This window comes from Procambarus clarkii, chromosome 34 (genome assembly GCF_040958095.1).
Source record: "Procambarus clarkii isolate CNS0578487 chromosome 34, FALCON_Pclarkii_2.0, whole genome shotgun sequence".
Classification (NCBI taxonomy): domain Eukaryota; kingdom Metazoa; phylum Arthropoda; class Malacostraca; order Decapoda; family Cambaridae; genus Procambarus; species Procambarus clarkii.
In genome coordinates, this window is record NC_091183.1 from 35,080,250 (window position 1) to 35,093,047 (window position 12,798).

At 44.1% G+C, this 12,798-nt stretch overlaps 1 protein-coding gene and 1 non-coding gene across 4 annotated transcripts in view; one reads left to right on the plus strand and one right to left on the minus strand.

Moving 5' to 3' along the window:
* Cmtr1 (Cap methyltransferase 1) overlaps positions 1-12,798 on the plus strand; it is a 123,299-nt gene that overhangs the window by 19,909 nt on the left and 90,592 nt on the right. For all 3 annotated transcript variants that reach the window (XM_069335772.1, XM_069335771.1, XM_069335773.1), the window contains exons 5-6: positions 2,433-2,600; positions 8,552-8,759. In XM_069335772.1, coding sequence (XP_069191873.1) covers positions 2,433-2,600; positions 8,552-8,759 — 376 coding nt within the window. The remainder of the gene's footprint in view (positions 1-2,432; positions 2,601-8,551; positions 8,760-12,798) is intronic.
* Positions 9,685-9,745, minus strand: LOC123762211 (small nucleolar RNA SNORD83). Its single transcript, XR_006773315.1, has one exon. It is a non-coding gene; the product is annotated as a small nucleolar RNA SNORD83 (small nucleolar RNA).

Genomic DNA, 12,798 nt, shown 5'->3' on the forward strand with positions numbered 1-12,798 from the left:
GCAGCACGCTCCACCCACCGACAAGATGAAAGTGGCCCATAAAGAGAGCACTGTGCCGCCCCAAGGTGCCTCTCATTACATTAGAGAGCGCGGTAATACTGAAAGGTGTATACTCTTTTCCACTTTGTCATCTCATTTCTCGTCCTAGGTTTTTCAATTTGGTATCAATGTGTTCGCAATAGAATTCTCTACAGGACTAAATGCATATAAAGCCCAAAAGCCCAGCGAGAAAGTAAGAACGTATTACCCAGAAGTGCGCAATAGCAATAAAATGTGTACACTCTCTTCACTGTGGACATCTCAGTTCTCATCCTAGGTCTTTCATTTTGGTAACATTGTGTTCGCAATAGAATTCCCTACAGGAGTACAGGCATACCTCAGAATACGAGTTTAATCCGTTCCTGGAGACGCCTCGCCTTCCGAAAACTCGCATTCCGAAGTTAATTTCCCCATAAGAAATAAAGGGAAATGAATTAATCCGTTCCTGACTACCCCAAAAACCCCACATCAAACTAAATTTTTATACCTAATTTACCTAATTCATCTAAATAAACCTACAAAACTGTGTTCCAGTTATTACTTACCTTGCTGTCGAGTGCTGTAGGCGTATGGAAGATGGTGAGGAGGGGGGAGGAGGAGAGGAGTTACTGTTTGGAAGGGGAGTCCCCTTCCATAATCACATCACATAACCCCATGCCTTGTAACACTATGGATACCACTTCTCTTTCTAAATTTTTCAAACCAGCCCCTGCTTGCCTTAAACTCTTTCTTATCTGCATCACTCGTTGCAGGGGTATTCTTTAGAAGGTCTTCGTGCAACACCCTGGCTTTCTCACAAATAATGGCCTCCGAAACACTATCACCCCTCAACTCCTTGTCGTGTATCCAAATTAATAACAACTTTTCCACTTCTTCAAGTATTTGTGGTCTTTGTGCTGTTAATGTTCTTACTCCTTTTGCCACTTTAGCACCTATAATCTTATTTTTCTTCTTAAGTATAGTGCATATTGTTGATGTGGCTTTGTTGTACTGCCTACAAAGTTCAACAACACGTGTACCGTTCTCATGCTTCCGAATGATCTCTTGTTTCTCCTCTATTGTCATCCTCACATGAGCTTTCTGGCCTTTATCCTTACCACTGGCTTTCTTGGGACCCATGGTGAGATATATAATAACAAATTGTATAGACAAATCACCAAAAATCAAACAAAACACTGAAAATCCGCGAGAAGAATTGATGTGGGGGTAGTCACTGAGCGCGAGACAATGGTAAACTGAGGGGCGGAGGGGCGACGATCGCCGAACCACCACGCGCTAGGTCGGCCTGTACGCGTATCAACAAACTTGCGTCCCGAAGTAACCCTCGCCTTCTGAGACAAATTTTTGGAGTAAATACTGCTCGCCTTCCGAAAACCTCGCATACAGGGACAATCGCATTCCGAGGTACCACTGTATATGCAAATATAAAGTCCAAAAGCCCGGCGTACCAGCCACAGCAAACAAAGAAAGTGACGGAGCGCAACCCCAGTGAGCGCTAAAAAAATGGGTATACAGTACTCTTTTCAACTTTGTTACCTCAATTCTGGTCCTAGCTCTTTCATTTTGGTATCACTATTCGCAAAGAAATTCCCTACAGGAGTATATGCATATAATATAAAAAACCACGGCGTGCCCCTCCCGAAGCCGCCGCCGACGCAATGCTGAGTCGTTATCGAGTGAAAGTGTTAAATCTGCATTGGTTTGTTATACCACTCCATCAATGCTTGTGATGCAAGGTTAAAGATGTTTAGTATAAACCAAAGGTTTTGTATTGGTTTGGTCGTATTGTGGGTACTGCCACAAATGAATGGTGGCATGTCTCTAGATTTTCAGTGGTATTTTCAAAATGCTAATTTGTTCAGTGTGATGGTAATTAATGTTTGTTGGGGTGTTGAGGGTATTGCTCATTGCTGAGGGTCATATAAAGCTGTTTCCTTAATGAGGGTTTGAGTTTGATACAGCATTTTCTCCCTTCTGTAAAAATTATTCCTGAAAAAGACAGCTTGCAAAGAACTTTTATCAGGCTTTGGGGTGAAGATCACCAGAACCTGGTATAGTGTCACTGATACAATGGTTCTATTGGCTCAACGAAATATTTGAAAAATCTCATCAGAGAAAGGTGTGTAATAGAGTAAATGGAGGTTATAGACATTACATAATAAACATTTAAAATGTACAGTCCATTAGATCATTCAAAGTTATTTACAATGTATAATTTCATAGATAAAGAAGCACGCCCATACTCCAATGTTCACAGCAGAATCCAGTTTCATAAAACCAGGTGTACAGTGCTTGTGAATTGTCATATACAGTACACGCCATACAATGACTATATGAATCGAACCATAATGCAACAATACCGAGTAATAAATTGTATTTTATTTTCTTCACAGTGTGTATTTGATCAGCTTGATGGAAGGGAACTGCAGAGAGGTCGATCACGAAGTAATCCTTTTGAAACACTTGGAAAACTATTTTTCCAAAACAGAGCTGCATTGAAGATGGCTAACATGGATGCTATCTTTGACTATATGTTTACGAGACCCAAAAATGAAGCTGGGGTAAATACGCTGTACGTTTTGTAATGTGAATTTATGAGTGTCCCGGGGGTGGGGAGTGAATAGAAGTAAGAGAAAGTTAGAAAGTGCGAGTGTCTGGTGGGGTGGATAATGGAAGAGGAAGATGGAGAAAGTGTTGTGTGATGCTTTCCTAGCTGCATGAGTTTCATGGGGGGGGGGCAGGGTTTGTACACATTTACCTTCCAATTTCCTCTCCTAGTGCACCCTGATGAAATTTTGGATGATATATATATTTTTATTTGTCCAGTCACACTTTTTCAGTCTTTTTTTAATGTGACTTTTTCAGTCACATTAATTTCCTTAAATATAAATGCTAGTCTGATGGTAAACATTTAAATTTTTATTGTGTGCTTGAGAAAGTATGGATTTCACATTGGCAGCATTTAGTTCAATATTGGTTTCACCTATATTGTCTATTTTATCAGCTGTACTCACCTACAGGATCACAGGATCACATCACGCTGGACTTGTAATCCTGTGGTCCTGGGTTCGATCCCAGGCGCCGGCGAGAAACAATGGGCAGAGTTTCTTTCACCCTATGCCCCTGTTACCTAGCAGTAAAATAGGTACCTGGGTGTTAGTCAGCTGTCACGGGCTGCTTCCTGGGGGTGGAGGCCTGGTCGAGGACTGGGCTGCGGGGACACTAAAAAGCCCCGAAATCATCTCAAGATAACCTCAAGATAACCTAGTTGAGCTCTGGCTCTTTGGTCCTGCCTCTCAACTGTCAATCAACTGATGTACAGGTTTCTGAGCCTATTGGGCTCTATCATATCTACACTTGAAACTGTGTATGGAGTCAGCCTCCACCACATCACTTCCTAATGCATTCCATTTGTCAACTACTCTGACACTAAAAAAATTCTTTCTAATGTCTCTGTGGCTCATTTGGGCACTCAATTTCCACCTGTGTCCCCTAGTGCATGTGCCCCTTGTGTTAAATAGCCTGTCTTTATCCACGGTGTGGGCCTCTGGAGGATTATGGCCAAATTTGGATGGACCAGATTGCTTCACCATTTCACTGAAATGAAACAGTTCCATGATGGCATGCTTGCCAAGAGTCCAAGACCAGGGCATTTATTCTGAGCCATTTGTGGTTACAAACAGTGTTAAACAAGGTTGCATTCTGGCTCTGAGCCTCTTCAGCCTTTTATTCTTTGCCATGTTCATTGGTGCTTTTAGAGACAGCAATATTGGGATCGACCTACCTTACTGTTTTGATGGAAAGCTATTCAATTTGAAGAGGCTCTATGCCAGAAGCAAAGTTCAAGTTGGGACCATTGAGACTTCGTATTTGCAGATAACTGCATCCTCAACTCCAGTAATGAGAAGTTGGATCACGGATCTTTCTGTGGGGGATTCCTGTTGGCTCCCTAAAGTTATCCAAACTGACATGTGCCATATTAGTTTGGTTCCATCAGTCCCTGGAGTTGTGTGTACCTACAGGAGACCAGAGCCAGAACCTGGTCCACTCAGAGAGGTGCAGGGAGCAATGGCCATATGAGCACTCTACATTTAGAGTTTGTCTTGTCTACCATCGACCGGGGATACCACCAGAAAGGTATGCAAAACAATACAAAACCCAACTGGTTAAAAATTGCAACTTAGTCCGAACAGAGCCAAAGAACTCCTCTGAAAAGAAAACAACCGAACAAGCAAATCGTCATCCAACTAGCACGTCTGCTCGGTAGCGCCCCCACCCCCCTTTCCCCAACGGGGGAAAAGGGAGCCCACTTAGGCGAGCCAGCCGCTCCACCCCAGTTCGATGACCGGTGTGCCAGTGTCAACACTACTCCTCTGGCCTAGTTTTATTGACGTGGCTTTTGTGTTTGTGGCTTTGCCAGCTTTGTGTAGTGTGGTGGCCAGGCATTCTTTGGTATGCTGGGCTGCATGCACCTAGGGCATTTTTCCCTTGGTTCCCGGTAAGTACTTCCCTTACAGCAAGTGAATACAAGGCAAGAGGCAGAACGTTTGAACAAAAAAAATGGAAAACCTGCAAACAATCTTTCTCACAATTCTTTGGAATGACATGCTAGAAAGAATGAACAAAACAAACAAGGTCCGGCAGTCAAAGGATGTGAACATCCTTGTTGTTACGAATGTTCTTGAGTCTATAAAACCTATCTTCAGGAAACTAGAGACAAATTTAGTGAATATAAATTCAAAGCCAGGAGTATGTGTCCAAATACAGATTACAGTGATGGGAAAAAACAGGAACAAAACAAAGTGTGCATTTAGTAGATGTGATGGATCAGTAAAAGAGGTATTTCTCATCAAAACCGAAAAATTCAAAGTGGAAACTTTCCTCCATATTCTGGGGACACTAATCTTTGAACTGACAAAAATGTGCAGAGGCTTATTCACAGATTGGAAATCTGTTTTCTTTCTTCAGTGAATTGAAAACCATTGCTTCTGATGCACTAAAGAAAAAGTGTGAACATCTGGCTAATATGTATCACAAAGACCTGAATTATGATGACCTTTTAAATGAATGTGAGCATCTCAAGCACTACATTGCTCTTGATGAAAATTAAGAGACTCCCTGCACTGTACAGAAAAATTATTTCGGACAATTTGAAATCTATATTCCCGAATGTTGAAATTGCACTCAGTGTTCATGTGCATGATGAACACACTGAATATCATGTGCATGATGAACACACTGAATATCATGTGCATGATGAACACACTGAATATCATGTGCACGATGAACATGATGATGCAGTGGGGCTTGACGGCTGAGTGGACAGCGCTCGGGATTCGTAGTCCTAAGGTTCCAGGTAAGATCCCTGGTGGAGGCAGAAACAAATGGTCAGATTTTCTTTCACATTGATGCCCCTGTTCACCTAGCAGTAAATAGGTACCTGGGAGTTAGACAGCTGCTTCAGGCTGCTTCCTGGGATGTGTAACAAAAAAAAGAGGCCTGGTTGAGGACCGGGCCGCGGGGATGCATAGCCCTGAAATCATCTCAAGATAACCTCAAGAAGATGATGGTGACCAACTGTACAGGAGAATATTCTTTTTTAAGTCTAAAACTTATAAAAAATCTGCTTTGTAGCACAATAGGGCAGCATCGTTTAAACTGGCTTTCACTCATGTGCATGGAAAATGATATCCTGAAGACCATTGACTTCAAGCCAATAATAAAGCAATTCTCTGAAAAGAAATGCCGTAAATGAGTGTTATAATAAGAAGGTGGTAATAATTACATTCTGTACCATCTAATGTGTAGCTTACTGAGTACAGTATTAGTGTGTTTTCCAAGCCTTGTGTATTGTTCAAATGTTTTATCATGTTGATTAATTGCTGCTCTACAGCATGTTTTTAATGTTTTAATGTTTTTTTGAAGTGCCAGTAAAATAAATATGTTTAATAGTATCCTCCATTTACGTATTATTCTTGTGAGTGGTTGTTGTAGGGGCCCCAGGACACTGGTTTGGCCAGGGGCCCATAATGCTGTTAAGACAGCCCTGTCAGAAGGTAACACCAGTATCTAGGCTTCGTCTCCATAAAATGTTTAGGACCTGTGATAGTGATATTGTTGCCATTCTTGTTTATAGAATTGCAGGAGTCTGGGTCTGGTACAGAGTGCATGGGCATGCCATCTATGGCTGCTTCAAAGTCGAGTGGGGGGGTTAACCCCTTAATTGCTCCGCCTCCAAATATGACACCCCCCCCCCTCCCCAGTACGCAGGAAATAAATTCTCTGGGAAAAATTCATTTGTTTTTTTAAAGTGTCAAAAACCCTTCCCTCAGTATGGGTATGTCAAAAAAAATTCGAAATTGTACTTATTTTGGCTGCTATAGGGTCTGTAAGTTGGCACGTGACGTCATCATTCCCCGTTCGCCCGTGACATACGCTCCCGGGGCTAGTAGGGCGCCCGGGGCGGGGCGAGTGAGTTGTCGCAAATATATTTATGTTCATTTTTTGCGCACAGTTCCAAATACATTTTATTTGTTTTTACGTGCTAATCCTATGTATAATGAACACATACACTATATTATGGCAGTAAAACATCCGTACTGTCCGAAGACACTGTGTTACGTGCATGACACTTGTGTACACATATGTTGCACATATTTACCATGTATCATGCTAATTTATGTATATATACAATCTATTTACACACTATACACTGTCACACACTATATACATTCACCATCAACACATTCAGAACACCCCAAGTGTGAGCAGCCACACCCAGCCAGCCTTCCCTCACTCCAACATCTTACTCGCTAACATTGCTCCTCCCACCATACTGTTATTGTTTTTATTACACTATTTACACATGTTATATATACCTATCTAGATGTATTATTTACCAGAACTATGCAAGTAAGCCAGTATTGTGTCCAAACAGTACAGTGGCCACCATACACTGCATGAGAAATCACATAGCAGACAGCAGACGACGCTACTATTACGACGTCACCTCCCTCACCAAAATAGCTCCTCTCAACATACTCCTGTTGCTGTTATTACACTATATACACACACACACTGTATATACACCCATGTACATATGTGTTCCCCATAGCAAACCACGAAGCTAGTATGGTGAGCAAAATGAGTGGCTGCCACACATAGTGAGGCTACCTCAATTCTCTCCCTTCCTCCCTCCCTCACCAAAATTCCTCCTTCCACAATACTTCGCACAACGCTAATTATAACCACAATCCTGGTCACTAATTCCTGTAAATGAATAATTGACCACAAGTTTATTTTGAAAAGGAACCTAAGAAGTCGTTTGAAGATTCCTAGATGGACGAAATAATGCTGTGGTGCTGTAGCTAGCGCTGTGAACATCGTGAACAGCATTGAATCACTGATATTTGAACATTGTACCCAGTCATTATCACCTCAGGCTCTTCTATAATACTATTATGGCTAAATAATACAGGTTTTATATATATATTTTGACATTATTAGGCGATGCTGTGGTCACACGCTGAACAGCAGTGCTATGTGCTCATGTTGCGAGCGCCAGCCTTGGTTGCTCATTCACTACTGAGGCTCTCACACCCGGGAATGTGGACTATGATTTTTTTTTAAAGATGGCGTCTGTTTACAAGAGCCCTGAGGAAGCCGATGTGAACCCCATGTAGCCGCGGGAGTTTTGAATGGAACGTGTAAAATACAAATACCCGGAGGCGCGTAGCGCACCCCAGACGTGGGCCTGCAGGCACGTTGCGCAGTTAAAGGGTTAAGGTTACATCTGATATATGGTTCGGTGGTGGTATCACATTCATAAAGAATTCATTAGTATCATTGATCTGAAATGTGTTCAGGGGTTTAATGAAAACAATCATACTGTAACCTCAGTTTTTTACAATCAGAGAACACTTTAAACATCAGAGGTCCAAGGATGTTCAATATCTTCTCAGTAAGTATAAGAACTATTGTCAGAACAAACTTGGAAGTCTTCAAAAAAAAAAAAAAAGGTAGTTTTCTACAATAAGTGCTGGATCAGCCAGGCTGTAGAGGATATGTGGGCCTGTGGGCTGCTCCAAGCAACAGCTTGCTGGACCAAGCTCTCACAAGTCAAGCCTGGTCTCGGGCCAATCTTTAGGGGTAAAAGAACTCCCAGGTCCTTTCCAGGTATCCAGATGAGAGCACTACATGGCAGTCCATGTAATGCCAAGTGGAGCTTCAGAATACTTTGGGTGTTTGAATGAACTTTCAATAAGGACTCTGGGATAGATGAAGCTTTTCATCAGTGTCTCCCTAGCGTTAGTATGAACCAGAAAGTTCATATGAAAAGTCTTGCTGCATTGGTGCAGAATTTCACCATGTTCTTTCAGTTATGTTGATGTCCAATGGGACATTAGACGAGCTTGTAGAGTATCTCCTTAGTATTAATTACTGTAGTAATAAAGTATGATAATGTGGAAAAAAATTTCAGAAGCACCTATTGTGTTTTATTTTTTTTATCTAGGAATCTTTAGTTGGTCCAGAAGATTTGCTGTATTTCGCTGATGTGTGTGCAGCCCCTGGAGGTTTCTCCGAGTATGTGTTATGGCGGCGGAAAACAGATTCAAATGGCTTTTGTGATGCAAAAGGCTTTGGTTTTACCCTTCGAGAAAATGACTTCAAACTTCATGACTTCTTTGCCGCTCCATCTGAATTCTTTGAACCTCATTATGGTGAGTTTTTATGCCATTGGTGCCATTCATGAGTATCAATACATCTGTTGTGCATTTTATTACATACAAAGGCTTCATAGTTTTTTCTAGTTTAGTTGCCATGATGTCTATTGAGTCTTTAAATTTAAAACTATATATGCAGTAGTTGTAGTAAAATATTCTATGATTTGAATAACATTGGCATCTTTGCTCATACAGTATGCTGTACACTTCATCATCTGTGGCTTCCTCCCGGGTTGGCCCCTTCGGTAGCTCCTCAGTGCTTTGGCTTTGACACCACACAGCCTCCTCATCCTAACATGCTCATGAAACTTACACAGCCCTACTGAAAACCTTGACTAGAATCTGGTTTGTTTGTAGATATGAGAAAAGTATGGAGATCACGGGCCTGACGGCTGAGTGGACAGCGCTCGGGATTCGAAGTCCTAAGGTTCCAGGTTCAATCCCCGGTGGAGGCGGAAACAAACGGGCAGAGTTTCTTTCACCCTGATGCACCTGTTCACCTAGCAGTAAATAGGTACCTGGGAGTTAGACAGCTGCTACAGGTTGCTTCCTGTGGATGTGTAACAAAAAGGAGGCCTGGTCGAGGACCGAGCAGCGGGGACGCTAAGCCCCGAAATCATGTCAAGATAACCTCAAGATAAGATAGATCAGAGACGAGGGAAGTATTGTGGATTAGAGATGAGAGGAGTTTTGGGGAAGTATTCCCATGTGGCACCTTCCCTCATTTCTACCAAAAAACACAACTTCTCTGGGCCATTACAGCTAAACCACAGGAAGTAGAAACTTTCTACTTAGTTATTAGCATCCAGGAAGTACATTCATGTTCTAAGAAAAACAAATTCAGATTTTTTTTTTTTCATTCCACGAGATTGTCAGCTTTTATTAGCTTAGCAGTGCAGGGGGTTAAAGTGTTCTACAAGAAAGGCCTCAGGCAAGGGTGGTAAATATGGATATGACACTTACAAAATGTCACATCATGGGCCTTACCAAATCCAGTTGAGGAGGTCAAGAAACTCCCTAGCCATTAAACAAAAGGTTGTCAGCTGGTGAGGAAAAGGAATGGTCCTGGTACCACACAACCCAGGAAGCTTCAGTTGATCCAGTTCTAAGTGTCATCCTCATTACTTGGTAGAAACAATAAGAGTGGGCAACAAGCTGAAGATGGTACTGGAAAAATCTGCTAAGGCTTGGAACATCAGTTTCCACACATGGGACAGAAAACCGAATCTGGGGAGAAGTGCATGGGATATTGAACTCAAATTTGGAAGAAGGGTAAAGCTCTATCCCAAGAGGTAATTGTTCAGAGGTTGAGCAACTACACTCTTTTCACACCTAAAGATGGAAAAGCTCCTAAACCCAGCAAGTGACGGCAGAAGCATTAGAGTTCACTGTTAGGATCAGAGGACAGCAGAACACCCTGTAAAATAATTATTGGGAAACAAGTTAATTCCTAATCCCATTACTGGAGTGAAAGAGCAGAGGTGCCATAGGAATTTTCAGTAGTGGATATCAGAGGTCTGTTACCCTTTAAAGGGACGGTAAATTCAAATATGCCAAAAATGAAAACTGGTTCGATTTCAATCAAACTTTTTTGACGTCTCAAACTTTTTTAGTCTCAGTATATGAAAAGGGTTTCATCTTGCCCAAGTCTCAGCATCATAGCATAAATAGGAATGGAGAAAAAAATATTGAAGTAGGTGTCAAAATTTTTCCAAAATGGTCAAAAACGATTATCAAACACAAGTGTCAACTGAAATCATGTCTATGACTCTCAGCTATCACAATAGCATATATTTAAAAAATATTATAATTAGTTTTATTAACAAAAATTAAGTTAAAAAAATTGATATTTATTTATTTTTCTGTGGGGAGCCCCTACGGCTCCCTGGAGCTTATCGGGCTAATGTATGTTATGTTAGACCGGGACATTAGCTAAGGAGTTCAGACCTACCAGGGACCAGCGCCAGAACCTGGCCCCTTCAGAGAGGTTTCAGGGAGCAATGGCCCTGGAAAACCCCATATGGTTGGGGGTTTTCCTTATCTGCCATCGACCGGGGTTAGGCACCCAGAAAGGTAGGCGTAACAAAACAAACCCCACATGGTAAGAAACTACAACAAAAACCGAACAGAGAGGTAGAAAACTCCCTACAATCCCAAGGAAACAAGCAAACAAGCAAACATCACACTTTACTGCCGCGCCGATCGTCCGCGCAGCCCTCCCCACCCCGGGAGGGGGAGGGGGGAGCCCCGGACCTACCGCGCCCGCTGCCAAGCTTCAGTTCGTTCGCTAATGTCAACCGGGATTGACGCTTCTCTGGCCTCAGTTTCCTAGGCGGTGTTTGCCTTGTGTGGCGTTCACTGCCGTGTGTTGTGGTGTGCGGTGGCCAGGAGTACTTCATCAGTGCCGGGGCTGCATGTGCTTAGTGGCTGACTTCCCTAAGCGCCCTGTGAGTACTGCCCTTGCGTAACAGGGTTATCTTCCCTGGGGCGTTCGGGAACCATTCCCGTAGAGGTTCTTGCTGCTCGGCATTTGCCTCGCCCTTGGGGCCAGCTGGGGCTTGGGGCCCTTGTTTGGCCCTGGGTAGGGATTGGTATTGTGCTGGTTAGGGCGTCAAGGTGTTGCGCAGCCTGCCACCTAAGCGGCGGCCGGTTTCTGTTGCCTCTGGAGACGGTGTACTTTTGCGGGGTTTTTCTTTTGTTTTTCATTTTCTTGCCTGGTGGGGGTCTGCCTAAGGTGGTTATAGTTCCACTGGTAGTGTTTGGCGGCCCTCTGCTAGGCCCCCGTGCTTGTACACGTCTCAGGGGTTTTCAGTGCTATAATCTACCCTCTTGTTATGTTTGGGTTTCTTAACCGGTTAGCAACACCTTGCCCGGGCTTCCCGTAGTTGTTACCCTACGGGCCCTGGAAACCCCTGTCTGGGCTCGGGGGACCATTGAATGTGTCTTCTGGGTTCCAACCCGTCTTGAACGGGATCGTTGGTTGCTGTTCCCTTGTCTCCGGGTGACAGTCGCCATTTTTACCTCCGTCATGCTGCCTGTTGGGTCACTGACACCTTGACCCAGAGTCTTGCGAGTGATTCTCTGCTTGTTCTCCAGTACTCTCCTGATGTTATTACTGTTCAGAGTACAGGCGGCATCTGTGTTGCAAGCTAGGTTAGGTTGCTGCAACATGCTAGGTTGGTTTCCCACTCGAATGCCCCGTGGCCGCCCCGTTTGGTTAGGTGCTGCTCGCCCCTTTCTCTCCATGTTCCCGGCTCCGGACCGTCTGCGGGTTTCGGGGTCGGGGCGGGGTTCAGTTGCGGCAGAGACTCGGGCGGTTTTCGGGGGATGCCCCGTTCGGGTTGGGGACGGAGGTTTGAGCCTGTGCCTCCTGCCAAGGCTTCTGGGTCTTACCAGCGGCCCTTTCTTGTTGCCTTTCCCATGGGCTCTTGCTTTTCTTTAAGGGCGGAGGGCTTGGAGGACGGCTCTGCCCCGGGGCCTCTGTTGTTGGTTCCCGGGGCTGTGGGGGTTGCCTGCTAGCAGTTCTGGGGCGGTTTTGCCCCTTCAGGGGTTTTTCTGCTGTTGGGCGTCGTTTTTCGCCCTTCCAGTCTGCTAGCTTCCCACATTTGCTGGCGTGTTTTTGTGTATTAAGCGTCAGTCACAGCCCCTGCTGGCGGCCATTTTCGTCTGCCGGTTTTCCGGCGTGGCCACCAGGGCGGCGTTGCGGTTTGTTTACATGCGTCTGGGTGTGCGAGCGAGCGTCTCTGGTGAGTTTTCAAAACAATTTGCAGGGTTTTTGTTCTCCTGTTGTCGTTTCTTTGTTTTTCTGGTGTTTTCTTGCCGTTGCCTGTTCCTCTGGGAACGTTTGGGTGTTGATTTTGGGTCTGAGCCTCTGGGTTTAGGCTCAGTGCCCCTGGCTGGTATGCTTGCTCCCTCACCTTGCCCCTCGGTTTTCGGTCTGTTGGGACCGTTTTCCCAGGGCGTTCTGCTGGGGTCTGTGCTTTGCCTTTTAGTGGTGTTCTCCGCCGGCAAATGTGGTGGTTTGGGCTCCCCCTGG